This window comes from Protobothrops mucrosquamatus, unplaced genomic scaffold, assembly GCF_001527695.2.
Source record: "Protobothrops mucrosquamatus isolate PMUCROS unplaced genomic scaffold, P.Mucros_1.0 scaffold_149, whole genome shotgun sequence".
NCBI classification, from domain to species: domain Eukaryota; kingdom Metazoa; phylum Chordata; class Lepidosauria; order Squamata; family Viperidae; genus Protobothrops; species Protobothrops mucrosquamatus.
The window spans coordinates 1,432,952-1,454,943 of NW_015386225.1; the positions used below are offsets into that span (position 1 = coordinate 1,432,952).

Sequence of the window (21,992 nt, forward strand, 5' to 3'; positions counted from 1 at the left end):
TTTACAATAGGAAGACGAAATGGCTTGCCCTAGCAAGAAATTTACTACTTCACTAAGACTTGTTTAATATAGGGTGATTTAAAGAATCACAAATGACAAATTTGCCATAGAAGCAATATAGGGTCAGAGCAAAACAAAAGTTCAAATTTTAAAAACTTTTTACGTGTTTCCCCTATTATTTGTTGACTTTATAGTTGTGTATTTCAATAATAACCAATCTTGATTTATTGTACCTTTGTACTGGAAAATATATTAATAGTATTGTAGATTTAGTTCCTCCATGTTGTGAAATAACATGGTCACAATGTAATGTTATTTCAAGTACTTATTCAACTTTTGGATAGTGCTTGTTTAGCATTGCAAATAAAATATCAGAGTATTACATGTATATACTTAACAGGCATTTTATTTTAGCCAGTTTTTACTCGCCAAGTGGTTTCCCGAGCAAGATATGTACAAGCTGGAATAGATAGGCCTTGTTTAAAGTATCTGCAGGGTGTGAGGTTGGAAATAGCTCATATAATTTTCTCACGTAGATGAATCGGAGTGTTTTGTATTTGACATAAACTGCTATTAGATATAATTTGCAGGGATATAAAGGCTTATGGGGATAATTCATAACTCATGAATTTAAAAAGCCTGGAGTGCTTGACAAGGACTTGTAATGTGCAATCCAAGAACAACAAAAGAAATATTAAGATTCCCCTTAGAAACCATAAACCTCAGTACCTAAGTAAGCATTGATTCCATTATTTATTTATAGATAAAAAGGATTTTAGGACATTAGACAAAAACTGTTCTTTTTTCCACTGGACTTTGGCACATATATTTTCCTTTGGGTTCTATCATTGAATTCTACAACTGGATAACCTGTGAACACAGTGTTATAATCAACTTGTTGAGCAATTAGAAAACAATTAGAAATCTTCAAAAATATACTGTACTTCAATTGTTGTTTTTTTCAAAAAAACAACCCCTCCAAGTTATATCTCACCTTTGTAGAAAAAGATTACTTAGGATTGTGCTCACCTGCGTTTCAAAGAAAAGGGCTTCTTTTTATTTTGCCCCCAATAATTAGGACAGGGCCTGATAAATTGTTGCAACCTCAAAAGAGCTTCCTTGAACAAGAGGTCCCTGGCATTTTTGTGAACTGGATACACATTGGTGATGAAACAGACATTGTTGATGAACATTCTATCATTGCAAAGCAGGTACAAAAGAGGAGTCGGAGCCCTGGGTGACATTGACTGGGGTTTGTATCATACTCTGCATGGTTGCCCTTTTCTAATGAGAGGTTCGTGGAAAGGAGAGGGGAGGATGAAAAATGGAAGTAAGTAAAAGCCATTCTAGAGGTGTATCAACTCGAAGCAGTTGGTAACTGGCATCAGCTAACATGTTTCTGTGTACACAAACTGCATGGCTTGCACCAGTCAAACTGTTTCTTTCTGTGAGAGGTAATGTCTGCCTCATTTTTAGCCCTTTCTTACATAAGAACCCCTTTTCCAAAGTAAAAGTTCATTTGCATGGAATACAGACATCTATTTAATTGTATTATATGGACTGATTTGATACTTGAGGAACTCAATGTTACATATGTCATTGGAATACACTACAGTTTGCTTTTTTAACAGGGATACAGATACCAGTACTGCAGTGTGTGTGCGCGTATGTCATAATTTACTGTGCTGAAGAACAAACCTATTGACTGTACACTCAGTTCGCTTTCAGTGCGTATTTTCAGTCATTGAAATGTAGACTGAAAGCAGAGGGGTTTCTATATAGCGTTTGGTATGTTACGTTTTAAAAATTGATGTGCTAATACTACACACACAGACACATAAATATATGTGTGTACTTATATGTTTGTGTGTGTATATATATATATATCTCCATACATCTACACAAGCAGTTTGTTGTGTTGGGTCCTTGGGTGGGGCAGAAAGAGAGATGATAGTTCACAGAATAGCCTGTGAACTTTCACCCCTCTATATGGAAACTTGTTTCAGGGCCAAATCTGCCTTGTAGCTGCCTTCTTGCCACGGTCAATGCCAGCCCTACTATTCACAACACTGCAGCCATCGAGGCCTAGGTACGTAAACGTTTAAGGAGTTTTTAAAGAACTATAAAGCTGAAAGCATTTTAGCAGAGTTGATATACTCTCAACTAATAATATGATTTTTATATGGTTTTCAAAACATTTGTCCCGTGCTACTGTTGAACTGTATGGCTAAGCTTTTTTCTTTTAAAGATGCTTCTATCATGCATGAGGAGTTTTGTGAGGGAGTTGGTTTTCAAAGGCCCAGATTGTTTCTGAAAATGTAATTGGTAAAGGACTGTTTTAACTCAGTAAGTAGTATATCTATACAAATAAGTTTTTGCTTGTTTTAATTATACTTTTTAATTTGAAACAATCCATTGAAGTTTTCTAGATGAATGCAAAAGGATATGCATATACTTTGAAATCTGATTTGAATTGTAATTGAAAAAATAAGTTGAAGTAAATGAATTCATTGCTGAAAATATTAGAAAGGTCTACATTTTTTTTAAAAAAGTGTGTTAAACAAAGGTGTTTTTTTTTCCCCTTTTTTTCCCGCTTGGGTAGGATCAGTTTCTCAGAGCTGCCCCTGTTAGTGGAGGAATGGGAGCCCAACTCATGAGAAAGATGGGATGGAGAGAAGGAGAGGGCTTGGGAAAAAACAGAGAAGGAAACAAGGAGCCTATTTTAGTTGATTTTAAAACGGATCGGAAAGGTGAGTGTCCAGTCTACAATTCTAATATGAACAGTCAGTTGCTCTTTGAAATAATTATGTCTTGACTGTTTCCTAACTCATCTGGGAGGATGCCATCCAAATTTCCAGGGATAAAGATTTGCCTGGGGATCACACACACACACACAAAATTCCTGTCTCTTCTGTCCCCAAATCTTATATTGAGGTGGGAGAACTTTTACAATCTCTGTTCAGGAAGCATGAACTAGATGGATTGACTGAACTCAGTTTGAGAGTGTATACATGACAAGCCATAAAAAGGGCATGTAGGTGGTGCCTACAACACCATTGGTATGTGAGACCAGGGATTCTTGCCTGCTCGAAGATACACTGCTGCATTTGTGTGTATGAGCCATGGTGGCACAATGGTTAGAATGCAGTACTGCAGGGTAATTCTGCCAACTGCCAGCAGTTCGATCTTCATTGGCTCAAGGTTGACTTAGCCTTCCATCCTTCTGAGGTTGGTAAAATGAGGACCCAGATTGTTGGGGGCAATATGCTGACTCTGTAAACTGCTTAGAGAGGGCTGTAAAGCACTATGAAACAGTATATAAGTCTTAAGTGCTATTGCTATGACCAAAAACCTAAGATTTCCAGGAATGTTGTAAAATTTTATTTCACAAAAAATACTATCCTAGTTTTATGACTTTACAACACATGCCTAGAGTGAAAAAAACATTCTGCTTTAAGCAGAACAATCAATGCACCTTGCTTAACCTCCTGGCCCAAATGCTAATGGGAATATTCAGGTCATTGATTCTTTGCACAAGGCCAACAGAATTGGGGTGATTTGGATTCCAAGAGTGTGTTATTCCACAGGACATGCTCAGCCACAAAGTACAACTTTTAGATCCTGCAAGAATAGATGGGACTTGGAACATGCAATTTTGCTGTTTCTAGCGGGGAAAGCAGAGACAATTGGAGATAGGAAGCCCAACTTTTAACTGGCCCTGAACTGTGTAGGCTTTATAAGTGATGTGGTATGTTATGATCTCAATATCTTATTCATAAAGTACGTGATACTTTGGTACTCAACCGCGTTGAAACTCATCAAATTTGGTACTCAACACATTTTGACGTGAAAGGTTTGCCCCAGTAGTCATTGTTTGTTTGGTACTCAATGCACAAGCTAGAACAGTGGTGGCGAACCTATGGCACGGGTGCCAGAGGCGGCACTCAGAGCCCTCTCTGTGGGCACTCGTGCCGTCACCCCAGTCCTAGGCCTTCAGCTGGGTTTTATAAAACCTTTTCGCTTTAGGCCTCCACCGCTGTGTACAAAAAAAAAAAAAAAGGTTCGAACAGTCAATTTCAACTTCTCTCGGGGAAAAAAAAGATCTTGCAAAGTTGGAATTGATTGAGTGAACTTTTTAGTCCCACCCAGTCTGCCGTTACCACTGTAGCCACGCTCACCCAATGGGCCACACTCACCCAATGGGCCACACCCACCCGGCACTCAACGATGCATAAGTGGGTTTTGGGTTGCAGTTTGGGCACTCGGTCTCTAAAAGGTTCGCCATCACTGAGCTAGAACTTATCACTGTTGACTCCCTTCTGACTTTACATTATTCCTTATGGGAAACATTTGTTTGGTACTCATTTTTGATATTCATCCTGCCTTCCGAAACCAATTAATAATGAGTAGCAAAGTACCACTGTAATTTCATAACTGTTAATTTTAAAGTTTAGGGTTTTTTTTTTTTTGGCTTGTCATATTTTATTAAAAACCTAAAATACTAAGTATTCAGATATCTTTTGACTATACATATATACGCATATATACACAAACAGTATTTTGAGCATAAGAGTTTTGGAAGCAGAAGATACATTAAATATACCAGTCATTTTTTGTTTACATTTTTAAAGATTCCAAGAAATAATTTTTGTGATGCCTTCCTTTATTGTAAATCACAGTAATCGTGTACATGTTCTTCATATTTTGAATGTAATAAATGGAACCCTACAGTCTACTATTGTGGTATAGATGAATGAAGGTAGATTCCTGAATCACAAGCTTAATGGAAATTAAAATTAAAATTACTTGCATATGAGAAAAAATGGTAAGACATTGTATTATGATGATATGAGTTTATTGGTTAAACTGCCGTGAGCGACGATTGGAAATGGCATTTCTTTTTGAAGTGTTAGTAGTTTCTCCATTTACACTTGTTGGTTTAAAAGGTGTGATCCTAATATAAAAATGTTACTAAATACCAAATGCATTAGGAAAGAAATGAGCACACACAACAAATCTATAATTCTTTTTTTGTTTTTCCAAGGCTTAGTTGCTGTGGGAGAGAAAACACAAAAGAGACATGGGCCTTTTAGTACAGGGAAAGATCTTTCAGGTAAGACTTGGGGTAATAGATATGTGCTTTGCATTTGAGGAGATAAATAGTCTGAGACTCCCAATAGTTGTTCTGGTTAGAGTAAAAAAATATTGGTTTGTATAAAAATACAGCGGTCTTCCTTGTGTTTCAGTTCTAATTACAATGTACCTGGAAACTTTTTTTAAAATGTTTTTTCTTGTTAAGGCAAACATCCAGTATCAGCTTTGCTGGAAGTCTGTAATAAAAGAAGATGGTCTCCACCTGTATTTGTACTGGTGAATGATAATCGTCCTGAATATCGCAAACATTTCCTGTTTAAGGTAAGTTGTAATTATAACATATAAAAATGTTGACTTGATTCCTAATTCTGTGAAAGCTAGTTAGAATATTATGTGTAGTCTGTGATGTTAGAATTCAGTGAGCCCTTTATAAGCTCCCCAATTTGAAAGTATTATTTCTTTGATTTACCATTTACTGGGTATAGGAATATAGAACAATTACCCAAAGTTACCTCAGCAAACAAGAAATAATCCTGGGCACCTTATCTTCCCTTTAATTTTTCAAACTAGAATAAAATGAAAAAAGTATACATAGAGATATCAGATAGATCAAATTTCGCCATCTAAATAGAAAGGTTTTGGTCCAACATTTCCTTCCTGATTGAAGACTTCCTCAAATGAAGTCATTCTGCCGGAGAAAACTCTTGGATTTAACCCAATGAAAGCATGCTTATTGCTTAAGAACTATTACCTAATTTCTGTGGCCAATCCTTAAGCTTCGCTCAAAAATAAATTGGCACTCTTTTCTCCCAAAATATGCCAATCATTTGTAAATGACATCTGAATATTGTAAAGAATACGGTGGCGTCCCCCCTCACTTTTTTTTTTTTTAAAAAAAGGAAAAATATATTCAGCTTTGAAAGTATTATTTTCTTCCTTTTATTCCCTCATAGGTGATGGTCAATGGAGTTGAACATAAACCTAGTTTTGTCAGCCCAAACAAGAAGCATGCTAAAGCCACAGCAGCCACTGTAGCTCTCCAAGCATTGGGACTAGTACCAAAGGAGCTCTTGGCAAACACCACTAACTTCAGGAGTGCCTCACATAACTAAACTATTGTTTTTAACATTTCAAACATTTCTATTCTGTATAACAGATATTTCGTTCTGCTTTTGTAAATACATCAGCATCTCGTTGTAAAAACTGTACAGACACCTTCAGGCTTTTCTTTTGTACCTGCAAATATATTTAATTCATTTAGTTATGTATATTATTGATCTCAGTCACGCCATCATTTCTTAAATTACTAAACATCTAATGTGAGTCTGAAAGTATCTGTAATTTGCTTTAATATTTTAGCTTTCTCTTCAATATAAATATGGTAGTTTACAGTTTTGTAGTACGATGCAGTTCCCATAGTTTTGGAAAAGTTCATTTATGCTTATTTAAAACTATGTAGTTTTTAAGCCTACAACTACTAGATACGTATTGGACCCAAAAATTCAATAATTTTTGAATCAAAGCAAAATCCAACAACTTTGCTAGATAATGTTATCCATTATTTCTCTATCAGAATGTCTTATGAAAATGATTGTATAAGAACAATGCATGTTTTCGTAACAGAAACAGGAAATTGTAATTAATTTCACACACAATACCTGGTGTTGATTATACACATTTGTAGTAAACAAATAATTCAGCGATAATTGGATGAGGATGTATGATGCTATTGTTGTTGTATTCCGCTTGGTCAAATAAAGCTGTATAACTTCATTTTATTTACCAGCCACTTAGCAGAATATTATAATGTACATTTTGATCAAATGGAACAAGAGTCATTAGTAGTGATTTGCAGTTTTGTTATAATCTGAAATATAAAAACTAAATAATCTAGGCTTTATAATTTAATAAGATTTTTTAAACCTAAAGAATCATATTATTGATGTATTCAGGCTGAGAGCAAGTTGGAACTATTTTCTAGTTGGCCTTTAATTAAAGGTTGATGTTATATGGCAGAAGGTGAAATCATTACTATATTTATTACTATGTCTATCAAATTAGCTACATTTGAAGATTAGTTTAGATGCTTCATCTCCCCAAGTAATTCTGAATTACTATGCAACAGTTAGCTACTAACAGAATCATTGTAGTTTTTTGCTATGGTAGTTGAGAACCTGAATAAAGGATCCAAGGATCCAGTTCAGTCTACATCTGAACTGCAAATATTAGGAATACTTTAATTTCAGTCCATATTCATAATGTGCCTTGCTTATTTGGCCATTCATTCTAGTGTACAGATCAAATTCTGTGTTTTGTTCACAGCTCATTCAAGTTATTGCATGAACATGTAACAACTAAAATTATTTTTTTTAAAAAGCCTTTCTATCCCAGAGATTTTTGGCAGTACTGCCTAAAATATGAAATTACCATTTTTACCATCTTTGTTTCATTTCTGAAATGCTGCTGCAAGCTGTGGTGCCTTTCATGTCCATTTAATAGTAGCCACTTCCTGAAGGGTGATCTGGTTAAAACTATTAGTATGGATGCTTTGAAGGCGTCAGCATTTGTATTAAGAAGTGTGACATATATAATAAAGGAAAAAGCCATGGACAGTAGAAGGGAGTATTGCAACATTTTTTCCTCACCCAATTGTCTTCCTTAGATCCATACAATTATAAATGTCCAATTCTTAAAAGTTTAATTTAAAATGTATACTTCAGATTTACAAGTTTAAGAAAAGTAACAGAGCTTTTGTATATAAGCATTATATACAAAAAAGTCTATTAATGAATAAAATTATTCTCATTGAGTACAAGGAAGTGCTCCATTTTAAATTATCATTTAGTTGCTTAGGTTTTCCATGTGTAGAGATAATCACTCATTTCTAGAAGTCGTATTGAAGATTTTCCTAGTGTTGAATTAAGGGTAAGTTGATTTAAAGTATTAGGATGCAATCCACAATTGGAAAGTCCTTTGATACAAGATTCCTGTGAAAAATGGGATAAACAAAAACAATGTACAAATCCATGGGGAAAAAATACAAAATTTAACCATATTGTTCTTATATGATGATTTATGAACAGGTTACATAAGCGTGCTTCATCTAGATGAAGAATGGCCTTTAATTACAGCCAGCCAAAATAGAAAGTAATGGCGTCATTTTAATTTCTTCTTCCTGTTTTTGGTGTTCTGACAATATAGTTTGTTTCTCTGCCTGTAGTGAATAAATCTAAGTTGTGGCTGTTATAACCACATGAGAAAAACATATTAGCACGTCATTTACATAAGTGGTTCCCCCCCCCCAACTAGGATAAATGCAAGTATTTACCTTCATATGCTGCTTGTTGCTGATACCTGTGTTGAACACAGCTGTTGGTTCATGAGTATAACATACAGCGGAGAAAGTTCCCCTTTGAGCAGATTTCAGTAGCATTGACAAAGAATGGAGACAATGGGGCATAATAGGGCCCACAATCTCCAAGCTAAATAGATCTTTATAATGCGAATGGGCTTGTGTTCTCACATTTATGCTTCGGGCCTAGGAAAGAGGAAGAAAAAAATCCTTAATTGCAATTTATATTTGCTCCTATTACCAAAGGAGTGTTATTTACCATGGACAACTGATATTTGAGACTTATTGGTAAAAATGTGCTCAAAAATAGGTGACTAAGCCAGGCAAAGTTAATATTCACACCCAAAATAGCAGCAGTTTACATCTGAGCATACCAATTAGAGTAACTTGGATGAGCAATAGTAGGAAACTAAAATAAATAAAAGCCAAGTCACCAAGCAACTAAAAAAATCCTTCGAGGGAGATGGGTGGTTCAAAAATGTGAAAAATAAATTTACATTTCAGGTCTGCATCTTCGAAATTAGTGCTAGAAAACACAAAGTTCCTTTTAAATTCTAAAAACCCTTGCAATCTTGTATAAATTTTACAGGTACTTGAATAAACACAGAGGACAAGTTGCCATTTCTAAAATAAAGGTGACCCTTGCTTAACGACAGTAATTGGGGCTGACAATTCAGTTGCTAACAGACCTGGTCATAAAGCCGAAAACTCACATGACTGCACCGACTTATGATGGCAGTTTTGGCAATTCCAGTTGTCGTCATTGAACAAGAATGTTAACGGGCTCAGCTGGCTGCCCAAATTCCACAGAACAGGAAGCCCCTCTTTGGAGCAAACCTCTCATCAACTCCCTGAGAAGCCCAGAGGACCTGAGGAACGTGGACTGCATTTTGGAGGGGGAGAGCAAACCAGGGCTGCAGGCAGGCACACTTGTATTAGTCTTCCACTGTGCTCGTTGAGCTGCAAGTGGCCCATTCCTCCATGCATCCTGTGGCCCCCCGAGTGGGGGAGGCAAGGGGCATGAATCCCAATCCAGATGGGCCCAAGAGCAGGCCAAGAGACTGCCCGCCAGTTCTTCCTAAGCCTGATCACATGGATGGATGGCAGGTGTCAAGGCAGCTCTTCATGCAGTACTTCCAGACTGACACAGACCCTGAAAGCCTTCTGCACCTGTCAGAACCATTCCCAAAACCACAAGCTTCATTTCAAGCAGGGTCTTGGGATGGCAGCATGTAAGGAAACAACAGTGGCTAGGCAGGATGGTGATGCCCCCACCCCATCCCCAGGCCTGATCTCCTTCTCCACTGCCTTTTCTCATCCTCTGCTACGTTTGGGCCATCAGCAGGTTGACAATGAAAAACAAGGACACCTGGAAAAAGAAGGCCACGCTGGACACTGCCAGAAGCTTCCTACCAGCTTTCCTATTGACTTTGTGGGAAGCCAGCAGGGAAAGCTGCATATGGCGATTATGCGACTGCGGGACACTGCCATATTATGAAGGCTGATTGCCAAGCACCCAAATTGCAACCATGTGACTGTAAGTGGTGCTGCAAGGGCTACAGCTTTGAGAACTGCTTGTAAATTCAACTTGTTCAGCACTGTCCTACTTTCAAACAATTGATGAATGAATGGTTGTTAAATGAGGACACATGTATAAATTAATTTCTTACCTTGAATCAAGAACTGGAAAGGAGATAGTCTTGAGTTGAATGGAGCAAAATGTACATTATATTAGCAATCAGGAGCAATATTAATATAATGTACATTTTCTAAGTGTTATATTTATTTGGATCCTGCGTTTTCCTATGCTGGAGCTCTCAAAAAGGGCATTTTACAAAACAGTTTGAAGAAAACCAGTATTTGCCTATTTTTCCCTTTAATATCTTCTGCTGCCCTCTTGCATAATTCTGAAAGGTCTCCCAACTAATCTAAATAGATTTTCAGATAGTGAATGGGATAGCAAAGGAAAGGGTATTGGTGAGAATCAGCTTTATCCCTTATTTTTGCCAGAATAAATGTTCATTCAGAAGCTTCTGGTGAGTGATAGATGCATCACTTACCCATCCTATTTTTCTTCTCTGGAATTGGACAGTGTATATTATATCATAGTACTTACGATAGATTGAAGTGTACAAATAACAACAACAATAATAATCTCATAATTTATTACCTTGAGTGTCTGCATTGTTGCGCCTCTAAAAGCAACTGGGGACAGCAATGTTGGAGGGATTCCAGCCTGAGGACCTGCAGAAGCCACCAAACTTTTACAATTCATCAAGAAGTTCAGCAAAGTGAATGTATTGGTCCCTTTTACTAACACTACAGATTCAGGCCTGTGATCCAATTTCATCTCAGTTTTTTCTTTGGAACTACATAGACAGTTAAGGAAGATGCATACCCATACACAGTACATACACTCATACACTCAGTAATGGTAGATTAATATGAAGTTATCTGTGGGAAAAGAGTTGCATTATAATAATAAGACAAATAAATGTTCTTTACATATGCTTTTTATTGTCCTTGCAAATCTGTAGTGGAAGGAGGCTTGCAAAGATAATAAAACCAAAGTTTGCTATTGTATAGGAGAATTCCAAATATTACTACAGACTAAAAGTATTACATAGAAATAGTTGCGATATTTAAATATGCTATTTAACATATATTTATAGTTGTGAGCTTCTCTCTACCACAGTAACCAAAATATGCTTTCCTGCCACATTAAGATTTTTTGCTCCTCAGTGAGTCCAGGATTATTTAACAAACACATTTTTCCCATTCTTCGCAAAACAAAAATGGGAAAGAGATTAAAAAGAAAGGAAATGCAATTAAATAACAAAATGAAACAAATGGGAAATATAAAATGCATCAATGTTAGTCTCTTTTTTTTGAGGATCTCTCTGTATATACTTAAGATTCCAATACATTTGATTAAATAATCATGATACCTATCGCAAATACATAGCAATTACATTTGCAGAGAAACCTGCAAATTCAGGTAATTTGAATTTGAATTACTAATTCATGATAAAGAATGCCATAAAATCATTTTTATTCTGTCAATTCATCAGTATGCTTGTTTAAGAATAAGTTCTGCTAAGCCCAAGAGAACAAATAAGTGTAGCTTTTTTAAAAAAATGTATCCTCTATCTGCCTGTCTATCTCTTAGTTCCCCCCAGCCCCCCAAGCAATCCCGTGAGGTGGGTTGGCCTGAGAGAGCGACAGGCTCAAAGTCCTCCATCTGGCTTTCATGCCTACAGGGGCTAGAACTTACACTCTCCTGCTTTCTTGCCCAGCATCTTAATCACATTTTTCCTGAATATATTCAGCAGATTTCCACCATATTTTTTTGGGATTTGGTTACAGACTTATGTACTCACATACTTCCACCTGAAAAAAGGTTACTGCTTGCCATGTACAACTGGCCCTGTCTTATTCATTTAAATTGAAAACAAAAACAAGTGTTTAGTCGATGATATGGAGTGCCCCTAATAAAGTATACAAAGTTCAAAACTTTCCAGAAAAAATAATTTACTATTGAAAAACTAACAAAATGTCATGAATTCCCAGAAATATAGAAAATCAGAAAGAAAAAAATGGGACAACTATGACACAGAACCTCAGGTTCTAAGGGAAAGGGTGGGGAAGGAAATTTCCTAAAAGAACCCAGATAAACTGAAGCCACCCATTTGAAGAAACTGAAAAATGATCACTGCTATTTTGATTATCTGAGCAGCAGCCACTACAGTACTTCTATATACAGATACTAATATCATCTAGAGTCCTAGACTGCATATAATATAATGCATATTTTAGGGAAACTATCGGCCATTGATTAAAGGAAAATGTTTTAACTCTTAAAGGATACAATTTGGTAAAAATTGTGTCTGGTTTTTTAATTTTGTCTTCGACTCCCATTTCCACCAGCCATAAAATTCCATCATCATCATCATCACTGCCATCGCCACCATTCACTCCCAATTCTCTGAGTAGCAAAACATAGTAAAAGTACTTATAAATGACCAATTTTTGAACAAGAGCTAATAGTTCTAAGAGAAATGCACAATAAGCCACCGTAAGCACTAGATTACATACTCTTCAATTTCGTTGCCCATTATTTCAGTATCTTTTTCATCTTCTGTTTCTAAAGGAGAAGCTGCAGCACTGAATTTTTTTTGTCTAATTCCTTGGAATGGTAAATCAAATTCAATACCTATAAAAAAAGAAAATAATAATAATTTTTCTTGGTTGTGGACAAAGAGAATTTTTACACTGTTCATAATTTCTTTACCTTCATTTTTCATGGCTTCCCTTAATCCTCTGGTTGTGGGAGAAATTAATGCAGTGATCGTATCACTTCCAGCAAGTCCTGCTGCACGGAACAGTACAGTGAACTGATAAGTGCAAACATAGAAATAGGGACACAACTTGGCTCTCAACAGGTTATAAAGAGAGGTAAAACTGAGAGACCTGCAAATTAAAGAAACAGAGAACGATCAACTTCCTGGTATAGAACAAGGAAACAACCTAAACCGGTTGTTTTAAGCTGATGCATTGATGTATTCCTAAGCAATAGTGCAAATCTGACTATTATTTCATGTGAATTCATAATTGCAGTATTATTCTTCCTTTATTTCATTCAAATAATCAGTTTTTATCTAGTTTTCATGTTACTTTGTGTGTTATTCTGGGTTCTTTTCAGTTATATGGAACATTTTTTTTTTAAAAAAATCCTATGTATCAGTTCTTTTTTTACATCATTCAAATAAGCTAGAAGAAAATAAGAATTGATTCACTGGCTAATTTTGTCTTCTTTTGTTTTCTATATAGCCTATTTATTGTTTCCCTCTTTCTTGATCCAACTTCACTGTTGTGAAAATAGGCAAAAATGAAATCCTATATGTGGTAATCTACAGAACAATGTGATAGTTATTGCGTAAATTAAAACAGTTTATTTTCAACAGGGGAAAATTAAGTAGCTGTTTTATAGGTATTTGAAAAATAACGTAATTAACTTAAATTGTTCTTCGCTAATAAAGAAAGGCCGAATGTAATCTAATGGCTACGTATAGAGAAACTGATTGTGGTGCAGCAGTTAGAATGCAGTATTGAGGCTAATTCTGCTGACTGCCAGCAGCTCAAGGTTGACTCAGCCTTCCATCCTTCCGAGGTCGGTAAAATGAGGAGCCAGATTGCTGGGGGCAATATGCTGACTCTGTAAACCGCCCTAGAGAGAGTTGTAAAGCACTGTGAAACAATATATAAGTCTAAGTACTATCTTCGCATAGGCATCAGTGTGAAAAGATCGTCCATTTGATTTTAATCCACATTGTTTACTGAAGCCTTCTCCAATCTAGTTGCCTTCCACATTTCAGTTTCAAACATAGCAATTGTTAAGCCTGAAAAATGAAATTCATACATTGCTGGAGAGTTTCTAAGAATACTAAGTCGACAACAGTCGTAGTTGTTACCATATAGGCAGGCAAGTTAGTTTCTAAAAAGCAAAAATAAAGAACTTTAAGGCACTCTAAAAGCAAATCAAAGGACATGAAATTCTGAACAGCACAGAAGTCAACATCCAAGATATCTTAGTAGATATTCCCTATTTATAATAACCTGTATTTTTAGAAGATGAAATTAGAAGCACATTCTTGTAATTACCAAGAAGGCTACAGAATTGATGGACTACCTACAATAGACAAAAATGTCAAGGAAGAGAAGAAAAATCAATAAAAAATCTAATCTAACTTTGCTAGCAAATCTGAAGAATATGGTGATCAATAGATTGGAAGAGATTACAGATTAATTTCAAAGAAAAAAGATTTAAAGGATGCATTAGTAAAATACTTAGGATCATCCAACACAAATTAGAGCCCTAGATAAAACTGCTGATGCATACTGGATAATTGAGAAAAACCAAAAAATACCCCCCTCCCAAAAGTCAACATATGCTTCAATGACTATAGAAAGGTCTTTAACTCTGTTGACCATGTCAACCTGTGGAATGTCCCTAGGAAAACCTAGAACATTTCATTGTCCTCATATAAAACACCAATTTCCGGACCAAAAACCACTGTCTGGATGGAACATGCTAAGACAGATTGACTCCAGATTGACAAAGGAGTGAGAAAAGATTATATACTTTCTTTTCAGCCTATATGCAGAATATATTGCAGGAGTCTAGAATGCTAAAAAATAGACATGGTTTTAAAACTGGAGAAGAAAGCATTAAATAACCTGCACTACGCTGATGACAGTACTGTGATAGCTGAAAATGCAAATGATCTAGCTCTTGGTAATTAAAGTTAAGGAGCATAGTAAAAAAAAATGAGACTGCAATTAAATTTAGACAATTCGATTAATGACAAAAAGTACAGCAACCAGCCTTAGAGCTGACAATGACACACTGAAGTGTTGGAAAGTTTCTGCCTTTTAGAATCAGCTATTAACAATAAAGGAGTCATAAATCAAAAAATATATCACAACTTAGGATTTGATAGATCAACAATGAAAGCCTTGGAAAATAAATTCAGATACCGTAACATACCTCTATTTGAATAAGGCAATGGTTTTTCTTATGACATTCAATGGAAGCAAAAGTTGGACTGAGTTTTGGTGTTTGAGAAAACTCTTGAGAACACCATGTACAGGCAAGAAAACAAATGAATGGATCTCAGAACAAATCAATCTGTTTTTACTTGAGACATAAATGACATGCTCAAATTATTGTATTTTGGATATATTATGTGAAGATCCAGCTTCTTTGACAAGTCTGTAATGTTGGAGAAGATGAAAGGAATGAGGTGAAGAGAATGGCTGGCAGCAAGGTGGATGGATTATCTTACAGGGCAGATGGATATCCTGTTGGAGGACCTGAAGCGCCAAGTTGAGACAGATAGTTCTGAAGAGATTCACTCTATGTAATTGCTAGGAGTTAACACTAACCTAATGACACCTGATCTATTAATCAGTCATCCAATGTTATTTATTTGGTAAATGCAATATAGCGGCCCGGCTCATATACTTGACTCCGAACACCATGTAAAGATAAAAATTTAAAATAATGTAACAAAATAACAAAGTAAAACAACAAAAACATTACAAACAATTTAAAAAAAACCCCAATCTCTGGGAGAGTGCACTCAATTTCTTTAGTAATAAAGCCATTTTGTGGGCTCTATATCTGTTACCAGATCCTCATGCCAGATGGCAATGCCATGTTTTCAGGCCCTTCTGGGAGGCAAGCAAGATTAGAGCCAATCTGACCGCAGGGAGAATAATGTTCTGAAGGGTGGGTGCCATGGCTGAAAAGACTCTCCTTCTGGGTCCCGTCAGATGACACTTGGGGGAGCTTCAAACTGGAGCTGGTTAATTAAGATCTAATCCCACCTCTCCCCTGTGCCTCTGGCTGCCTCCTTCTTCATCTTATTTATTAATCGCATCTTGTGTCGGTGATTTTATTCTTTTTGTATTGTGATTTTATTGGGTATATTTATGTATGATGATTTTAATGTCTTTATGTTGTAAGAAGCCTGGAGTAGCTTTGAAATGAGATCGGCAGCAAATACATTTCATAATAATAATTTCTTTCTGGACAGGAACTGTCACATGCCCTTCCTATTGGATCTGATGGAATGGGTAGATGTGATTGGGGAGAGGTAGACCCTCAAATAATCCAGTCCCATGCCATGTAAGAATTTGTTGAACCCAGAAGCAAACTTGCAACCAATGTAGCTTACAAAGCAACATCTGCTGATCTAGATGGGCAGCTAGCTGACCACACAGCCACATTTTGCACCAAAATTTCCAAGTGCTCTTCAAGGACAGCCACATATAGAATGTGTTACGGTAATATATTCTGCAAGTGTGCACAGTCACAGAATTACCTTTTACAGAAAGCCACGTTAGTAACGATCTGCTTTTTTAGAGGTATAAAAGCATAGCAACTATGAAAATAAATACCTCTTTCCTCTCACAGAAAATGATCTAAGTGCCTGAACACAAGCAGATTTTGGTTAGAAAAAAGATCCTTATTGAAAATACGCTTCAGAACAAAGGAACGTATGCTTAGCTTTTTATATTTCCAAGAACTTCAACTTACCAATCACTCATGAACATTTGTTGGAGTTCTTCATTAAAGGCACAAGGATGACTTTTCCCAACCATTTTTCTGTCCGCTCCAATTCGAGGAAAAAGTGGTAGCCATGGGAAGAAGGGGTGAAGCCAATACACTAGATTTTGCTGGAAAGCACATCGCAGTTCTGTGGAAAGTTTTGGCTCCTAAATATCAAAGTACAGAACTTATATTAACATTTTTAAAAGGCTATTTTTAAGTTATTTTCAGCCATTCAAAACCCATCAAAGACTGAGATAGACCTGCAAGCCATTAAGTGAATCTTGTAGAAAATATGGTAAGCAAATAAATACAGTATGTGAAATATCGATTCAACAGTACCTGATTTTAATACAAATTTGGATCACAACTGGAAATGAATTGCAATTGGATTAATGCCCAGTTATCAAAAAAAATATCCAAAGGGTTTATAAGTTGAACATGTTTTAAGAGGAGGAGGATAAGGTTAGTATTCTAGTGCATTTATGTACTATGGCTTATTTGTAATGTTGCTTTGATTTAAAAACAACTTGCTATAACACTAGATTCAATTTGCATAATACATCCTCCTGTCCATCAACTATATTGGATAAAGATGCTGTCCAAGATCACTGTGGATGCACTTTCATTCATACTGTAGTTTTGAAGAAAAGTATAAAGAAGATAATTGGAAAAGGATTTTTAGAAAAAGTCATGTAATAAAACACAGAGAATAGCAGCATTATGATATATTTCCACTTTTTCAAGGGATCAAAAAGCAATTTCTAGTATTCCATTTTAAGTCCACAAATGTTTATAATCTATAAAACAAAGTTAACATATTTAATATTTTTGCACCTTGCCATAATCTGCAAACAACTCTTCCTTGGTTTCAATTTACTTATACAGATTAGGGTTTATTTAAATAGCTTGTTTGCATTTAAATGCCAATTATCCTGATAAGGGTACATAATAAAATAATTTGGAAGCTTTGCCATTTTTCTTGTAAAGGGGAACAGAAATTTTTAAAAAATCTACAGCTAGTCTACCACAAAACAGAATATGCCGTTTTTATAAAGTTTAACCTTTATGTGGTTTTTGTGATGATGATTCAGAACATTTCTTAGAAGCAGATTTTATATCAAAGATAAAATATCTTACACTGTACCAAAACATATTGGGAGAAGTTAACAATAGCTATTTTCTAAAAGAAAATATAAAGGCAGCAATTATTCATACTTACAGTTATATAGAAGTATTTGTGTGCCTTTTAAAGACACATGAAAATATGACATACCTTATATTAGCAAAACTAACTTTAGGGAATAATTTATTTAATATACAGAAACTACTATTTAGTTTGTTGTAACCATAATAATTATAAATCAGGAAAAAAGGAGACATAGCAACATAGATTTAATTAAAAGTCTAGCTGAAGAAATGGAACCTTAGCTGGTTCCAAAAAAAAAAAGTATGTGTGCTGATGCTAACTGTAATTGAATAAGGAGAGAATATTCTGAAAATTTTATTTTCATATAAAATATTTATATATAATATATAACCAGATGGGTGACCTTGGGCCAGTCACACACTCTCAGTCCAATTCACCTCAAAGGGTTGCTATTTTGGGGAACAGAGGGTGGAAAAGTAAATTAGGTCAGAGGTCCCCAACCTTTCTTGGTTTGCAGCCCAGAAGGAAAGGGAAAGCGTGCGTGTGAGGCTAACGTCCACACGACACTCACCATGACACTAGTGCGAGGGGGGAGTGAGTGTGCCACACACACACACACGCAGTAGCCAGCCACTCATATGGCCCAGTGGCCAATAGGCCACGGCCCGGTAGTGAGCCGCGGTCCACAGGTTGGGGACCCCTGCCTTAAGTTCCTTATTAAATAATAAAGATGGCATAAAAATTGAATAAATAAATGTTGGGCTTGCACTATAGGAAAAAGAAGCAGAGTAGGTATTAAGGATCTACGCTATTGTAGATTTTATATGCTTATAAAATAATTTTGAATTTCATTTGGCAACAAACTATCACTTAGTACAGTTTTTTCCAAGCAGTGCAATCTACTCAAAGTAAGTTGTCAGTGAAGATGCAATATTCTACATGGGCTGCATCTTCTGGGCTAACGTACATGTTACACATGGTGACTGTGAAGTTAACAGTATTACTATAAGCTGTATTGTCCAAAAAATGCATAGTGAAGAAATGCTTTATCAAAGAATCCATATCTGAGACCACTAAAAAAATGGCTTCTAGAGCAGTGCTATATTGTGTGCTTAAGTTTTCAGAGGGTATGCAGCTTCATCCAAAATAGGTAATCTCTCTAGATCCCATGTAAACATAATGCAGTATCTTGTCAGGATTCATTCGTGTCCAAATACTCAGATGATACAGAGAAACAGATTTGGTTGTCAACAAGCTACTGATGTGACATGTTGGCTCCGTATCAATATGCAAATAACTACGTATACTGTAGATGTTAAAAAGAATTAAAGATAGGTTGGAGTCTTGAAGAATTCTATAACTTAATTACTACAGAGCTGAGCGTTAGTCATTTTGAGAATCGCTGAGCAGGCAAGAGCAGTGTTGTCTGAGCCAACAAAGAATACAACACTTTACCAAAAATACTGAGAAATTAGGAGGATCATCCCTTTCCTAAAACAGTTTATCATGGCAAGTAAGGTTTATTTACTCCCATACCCTAGCCTATCCAAATTAAAATAGTTCCCCAATACTTGTTTTTTCCAAGAATTTATAAATCTGCCTGCTGTTAGCATGATTTGAATCCTCCATAAGTGATATTCGTAACTGTCTAAGAAAAAGATATTAGTGATTCCGGGAACTGGCACCATTCATTGAAACACAGGCATATTTCTGCATGATGTAACATCCTGAATGTCACAGATAACTCAATAAGGACCCTTTAAGACATCCCCCTCAGATTCATAGAATACTGAGAAATTTGTTCAACAACATTAAATTTAATTTAATTTAATTTAATAATTTAATTTATATACCGCCCTTCTCCCGTAGGACTCAGGGCGGTGCACAGCATATTAAAACAGACAAACAAAATACATCAAAAAACAAAAAAACCCCATAAAACCAAATTAAAAGCCAAATATTAGAAGCTGTGTGTCAATTAAAATTTTCTTAAAATCATCCCTACCTAAAAATGGTACAATTGAGATTTTATTGTTTTGTTCACTAGATAGCTATAAACATTGAGAAATAGGCAATAGAGGTGAATTAGAAAGATATGACCGGCCATTCAGATTTTAAAGTGTTTAAAGAACTAAATATAACAATCCAAAATAAGTTCACCAGTTGCAATTTGAATTGACTCTTGTATCGACTGCAGATTCCAGTTCATTAATCCAACAGCATTAAGCAGCATAACCTACCTGTATACTTTGGGGTAAGTTTATTAATGTTGCTCTACAATGCTGGATATATCCTTGGGANAATAATAATAATTTTTCTTGGTTGTGGACAAAGAGAATTTTTACACTGTTCATAATTTCTTTACCTTCATTTTTCATGGCTTCCCTTAATCCTCTGGTTGTGGGAGAAATTAATGCAGTGATCGTATCACTTCCAGCAAGTCCTGCTGCACGGAACAGTACAGTGAACTGATAAGTGCAAACATAGAAATAGGGACACAGCTTGGCTCTCAACAGGTTATAAAGAGAGGTAAAACTGAGAGACCTGCAAATTAAAGAAACAGAGAACGATCAACTTCCTGGTATAGAACAAGGAAACAACCTAAACCGGTTGTTTTAAGCTGATGCACTGATGTATTCCTAAGCAATAGTGCAAATCTGACTATTATTTCATGTGAATTCATAATTGCAGTGTTATTCTTCCTTTATTTCATTCAAATAATCAGTTTTTATCTAGTTTTCATGTTACTTTGTATGTTATTCTGGGTTCTTTTCAGTTATATGGAACATTTTTTTAAAAAAAATTCCTATGTATCAGTTCTTTTTTACATCATTCAAATAAGCTAGAAGAAAATAAGAATTGATTCACTGGCTAATTTTGTCTTCTTTTGTTTTCTATATAGCCTATTTATTGTTTCCCTCTTTCTTGATCCAACTTCACTGTTGTGAAAATAGGCAAAAATGAAATCCTATGTGTGGTAATCTACAGTACAATGTGATAGTTATTGCGTAAATTAAAACAGTTTATTTTCATCAGGGGAAAATTAAGTAGCTGTTTTATAGGTATTTGAAAAATAACGTAATTAACTTAAATTGTTCTTCGCTAATAAAGAAAGGCCGAATGTAATCTAATGGCTACATATAGAGAAACTGATTATGGCGCAGCAGTTAGAATGCAGTATTGAGGCTAATTCTGCTGACTGCCAGCAGCTCAAGGTTGACTCAGCCTTCCATCCTTCCAAGGTCGGTAAAATGAGGAGCCAGATTGCTGGGGGCAATATGCTGACTCTGTAAACCGCCCTAGAGAGAGTTGTAAAGCACTGTGAAACAATATATAAGTCTAAGTACTATCTTCGCATAGGCATCAGTGTGAAAAGATCGTCCATTTGATTTTAATCCACATTGTCTACTGAAGCCTTCTCCAATCTAGTTGCCTTCCACATTTCAGTTTCAAACATAGCAATTGTTAAGCCTGAAAAATGAAATTCATACATTGCTGGAGAGTTTCTAAGAATACTAAGTCGACAACAGTCGTAGTTGTTACCATATAGGCAGGCAAGTTAGTTTCTAAAAAGCAAAAATAAAGAACTTTAAGGCACTCTAAAAGCAAATCAAAGGACATGAAATTCTGAACAGCACAGAAGTCAACATCCAAGATATCTTAGTAGATATTCCCTAATTATAATAACCTGTATTTTTAGAAGATGAAATTAGAAGCACATTCTTGTAATTACAAAGAAGGCTACAGAATTGATGGACTATCTACAATAGACAAAAATGTCAAGGAAGAGAAGAAAAATCAATAAAAAATCTAATCTAATTTTGCTAGCAAATCTGAAGAATATGGTGATCAATAGATTGGAAGAGATTACAGATTAATTTCAAAGAAAAAAGATTTAAAGGATGCATTAGTAAAATACTTAGGATCATCCAACACAAATTAGAGCCCTAGATAAAACTGCTGATGCATACTGGATAATTGAGAAAAACCAAAAAATACCCCCCTCCCAAAAGTCAACATATGCTTCAATGACTATAGAAAGGTCTTTAACTCTGTTAAAGCTGTGGAATGTCCCTAGGAAAACCTAGAACAGTGGTTCTCAACCTTTTTAATGCCGTGACCCCATAATACAGTTCCCCATGTTGTGGTGACCCCAGGTGCCAGGGGCGTGGCCAAGTGGGTGTGGCTGCCAAGTGGGTGTGGCCACCAAGTGGGCGTGGCCACCATGTTGTGGTGACCTCCAACCATAAAATTATTTTCATTGCTATTTCATAACTGTAATT

The 21,992-nt window shown here is 35.7% G+C and overlaps 2 protein-coding genes across 2 annotated transcripts in view; one reads left to right on the forward strand and one right to left on the reverse strand.

Moving 5' to 3' along the window:
- Positions 1-6,872, forward strand: part of SON (SON DNA binding protein) — a 32,214-nt gene extending 25,342 nt beyond the window's left edge. Inside the window, exons 9-12 of the mRNA XM_015819607.1 lie at positions 2,603-2,750; positions 5,045-5,113; positions 5,300-5,415; positions 6,048-6,872. Coding sequence (XP_015675093.1) covers positions 2,603-2,750; positions 5,045-5,113; positions 5,300-5,415; positions 6,048-6,206 — 492 coding nt within the window. The 3' untranslated portion in view covers positions 6,207-6,872. The remainder of the gene's footprint in view (positions 1-2,602; positions 2,751-5,044; positions 5,114-5,299; positions 5,416-6,047) is intronic.
- A 173-nt stretch (positions 6,873-7,045) lies between these two features.
- Positions 7,046-21,992, reverse strand: part of DONSON (downstream neighbor of SON) — a 30,485-nt gene continuing 15,538 nt past the window's right edge. The window contains exons 4-11 of the mRNA XM_029284822.1: positions 19,950-20,009; positions 16,548-16,726; positions 12,738-12,916; positions 12,542-12,659; positions 12,315-12,431; positions 10,617-10,815; positions 8,401-8,632; positions 7,046-8,065 (exon numbers count right to left, since the gene is read on the reverse strand). Of these exons, the coding sequence (XP_029140655.1) occupies positions 7,944-8,065; positions 8,401-8,632; positions 10,617-10,815; positions 12,315-12,431; positions 12,542-12,659; positions 12,738-12,916; positions 16,548-16,726; positions 19,950-20,009 (1,206 nt within the window). The 3' untranslated portion in view covers positions 7,046-7,943. The remainder of the gene's footprint in view (positions 8,066-8,400; positions 8,633-10,616; positions 10,816-12,314; positions 12,432-12,541; positions 12,660-12,737; positions 12,917-16,547; positions 16,727-19,949; positions 20,010-21,992) is intronic.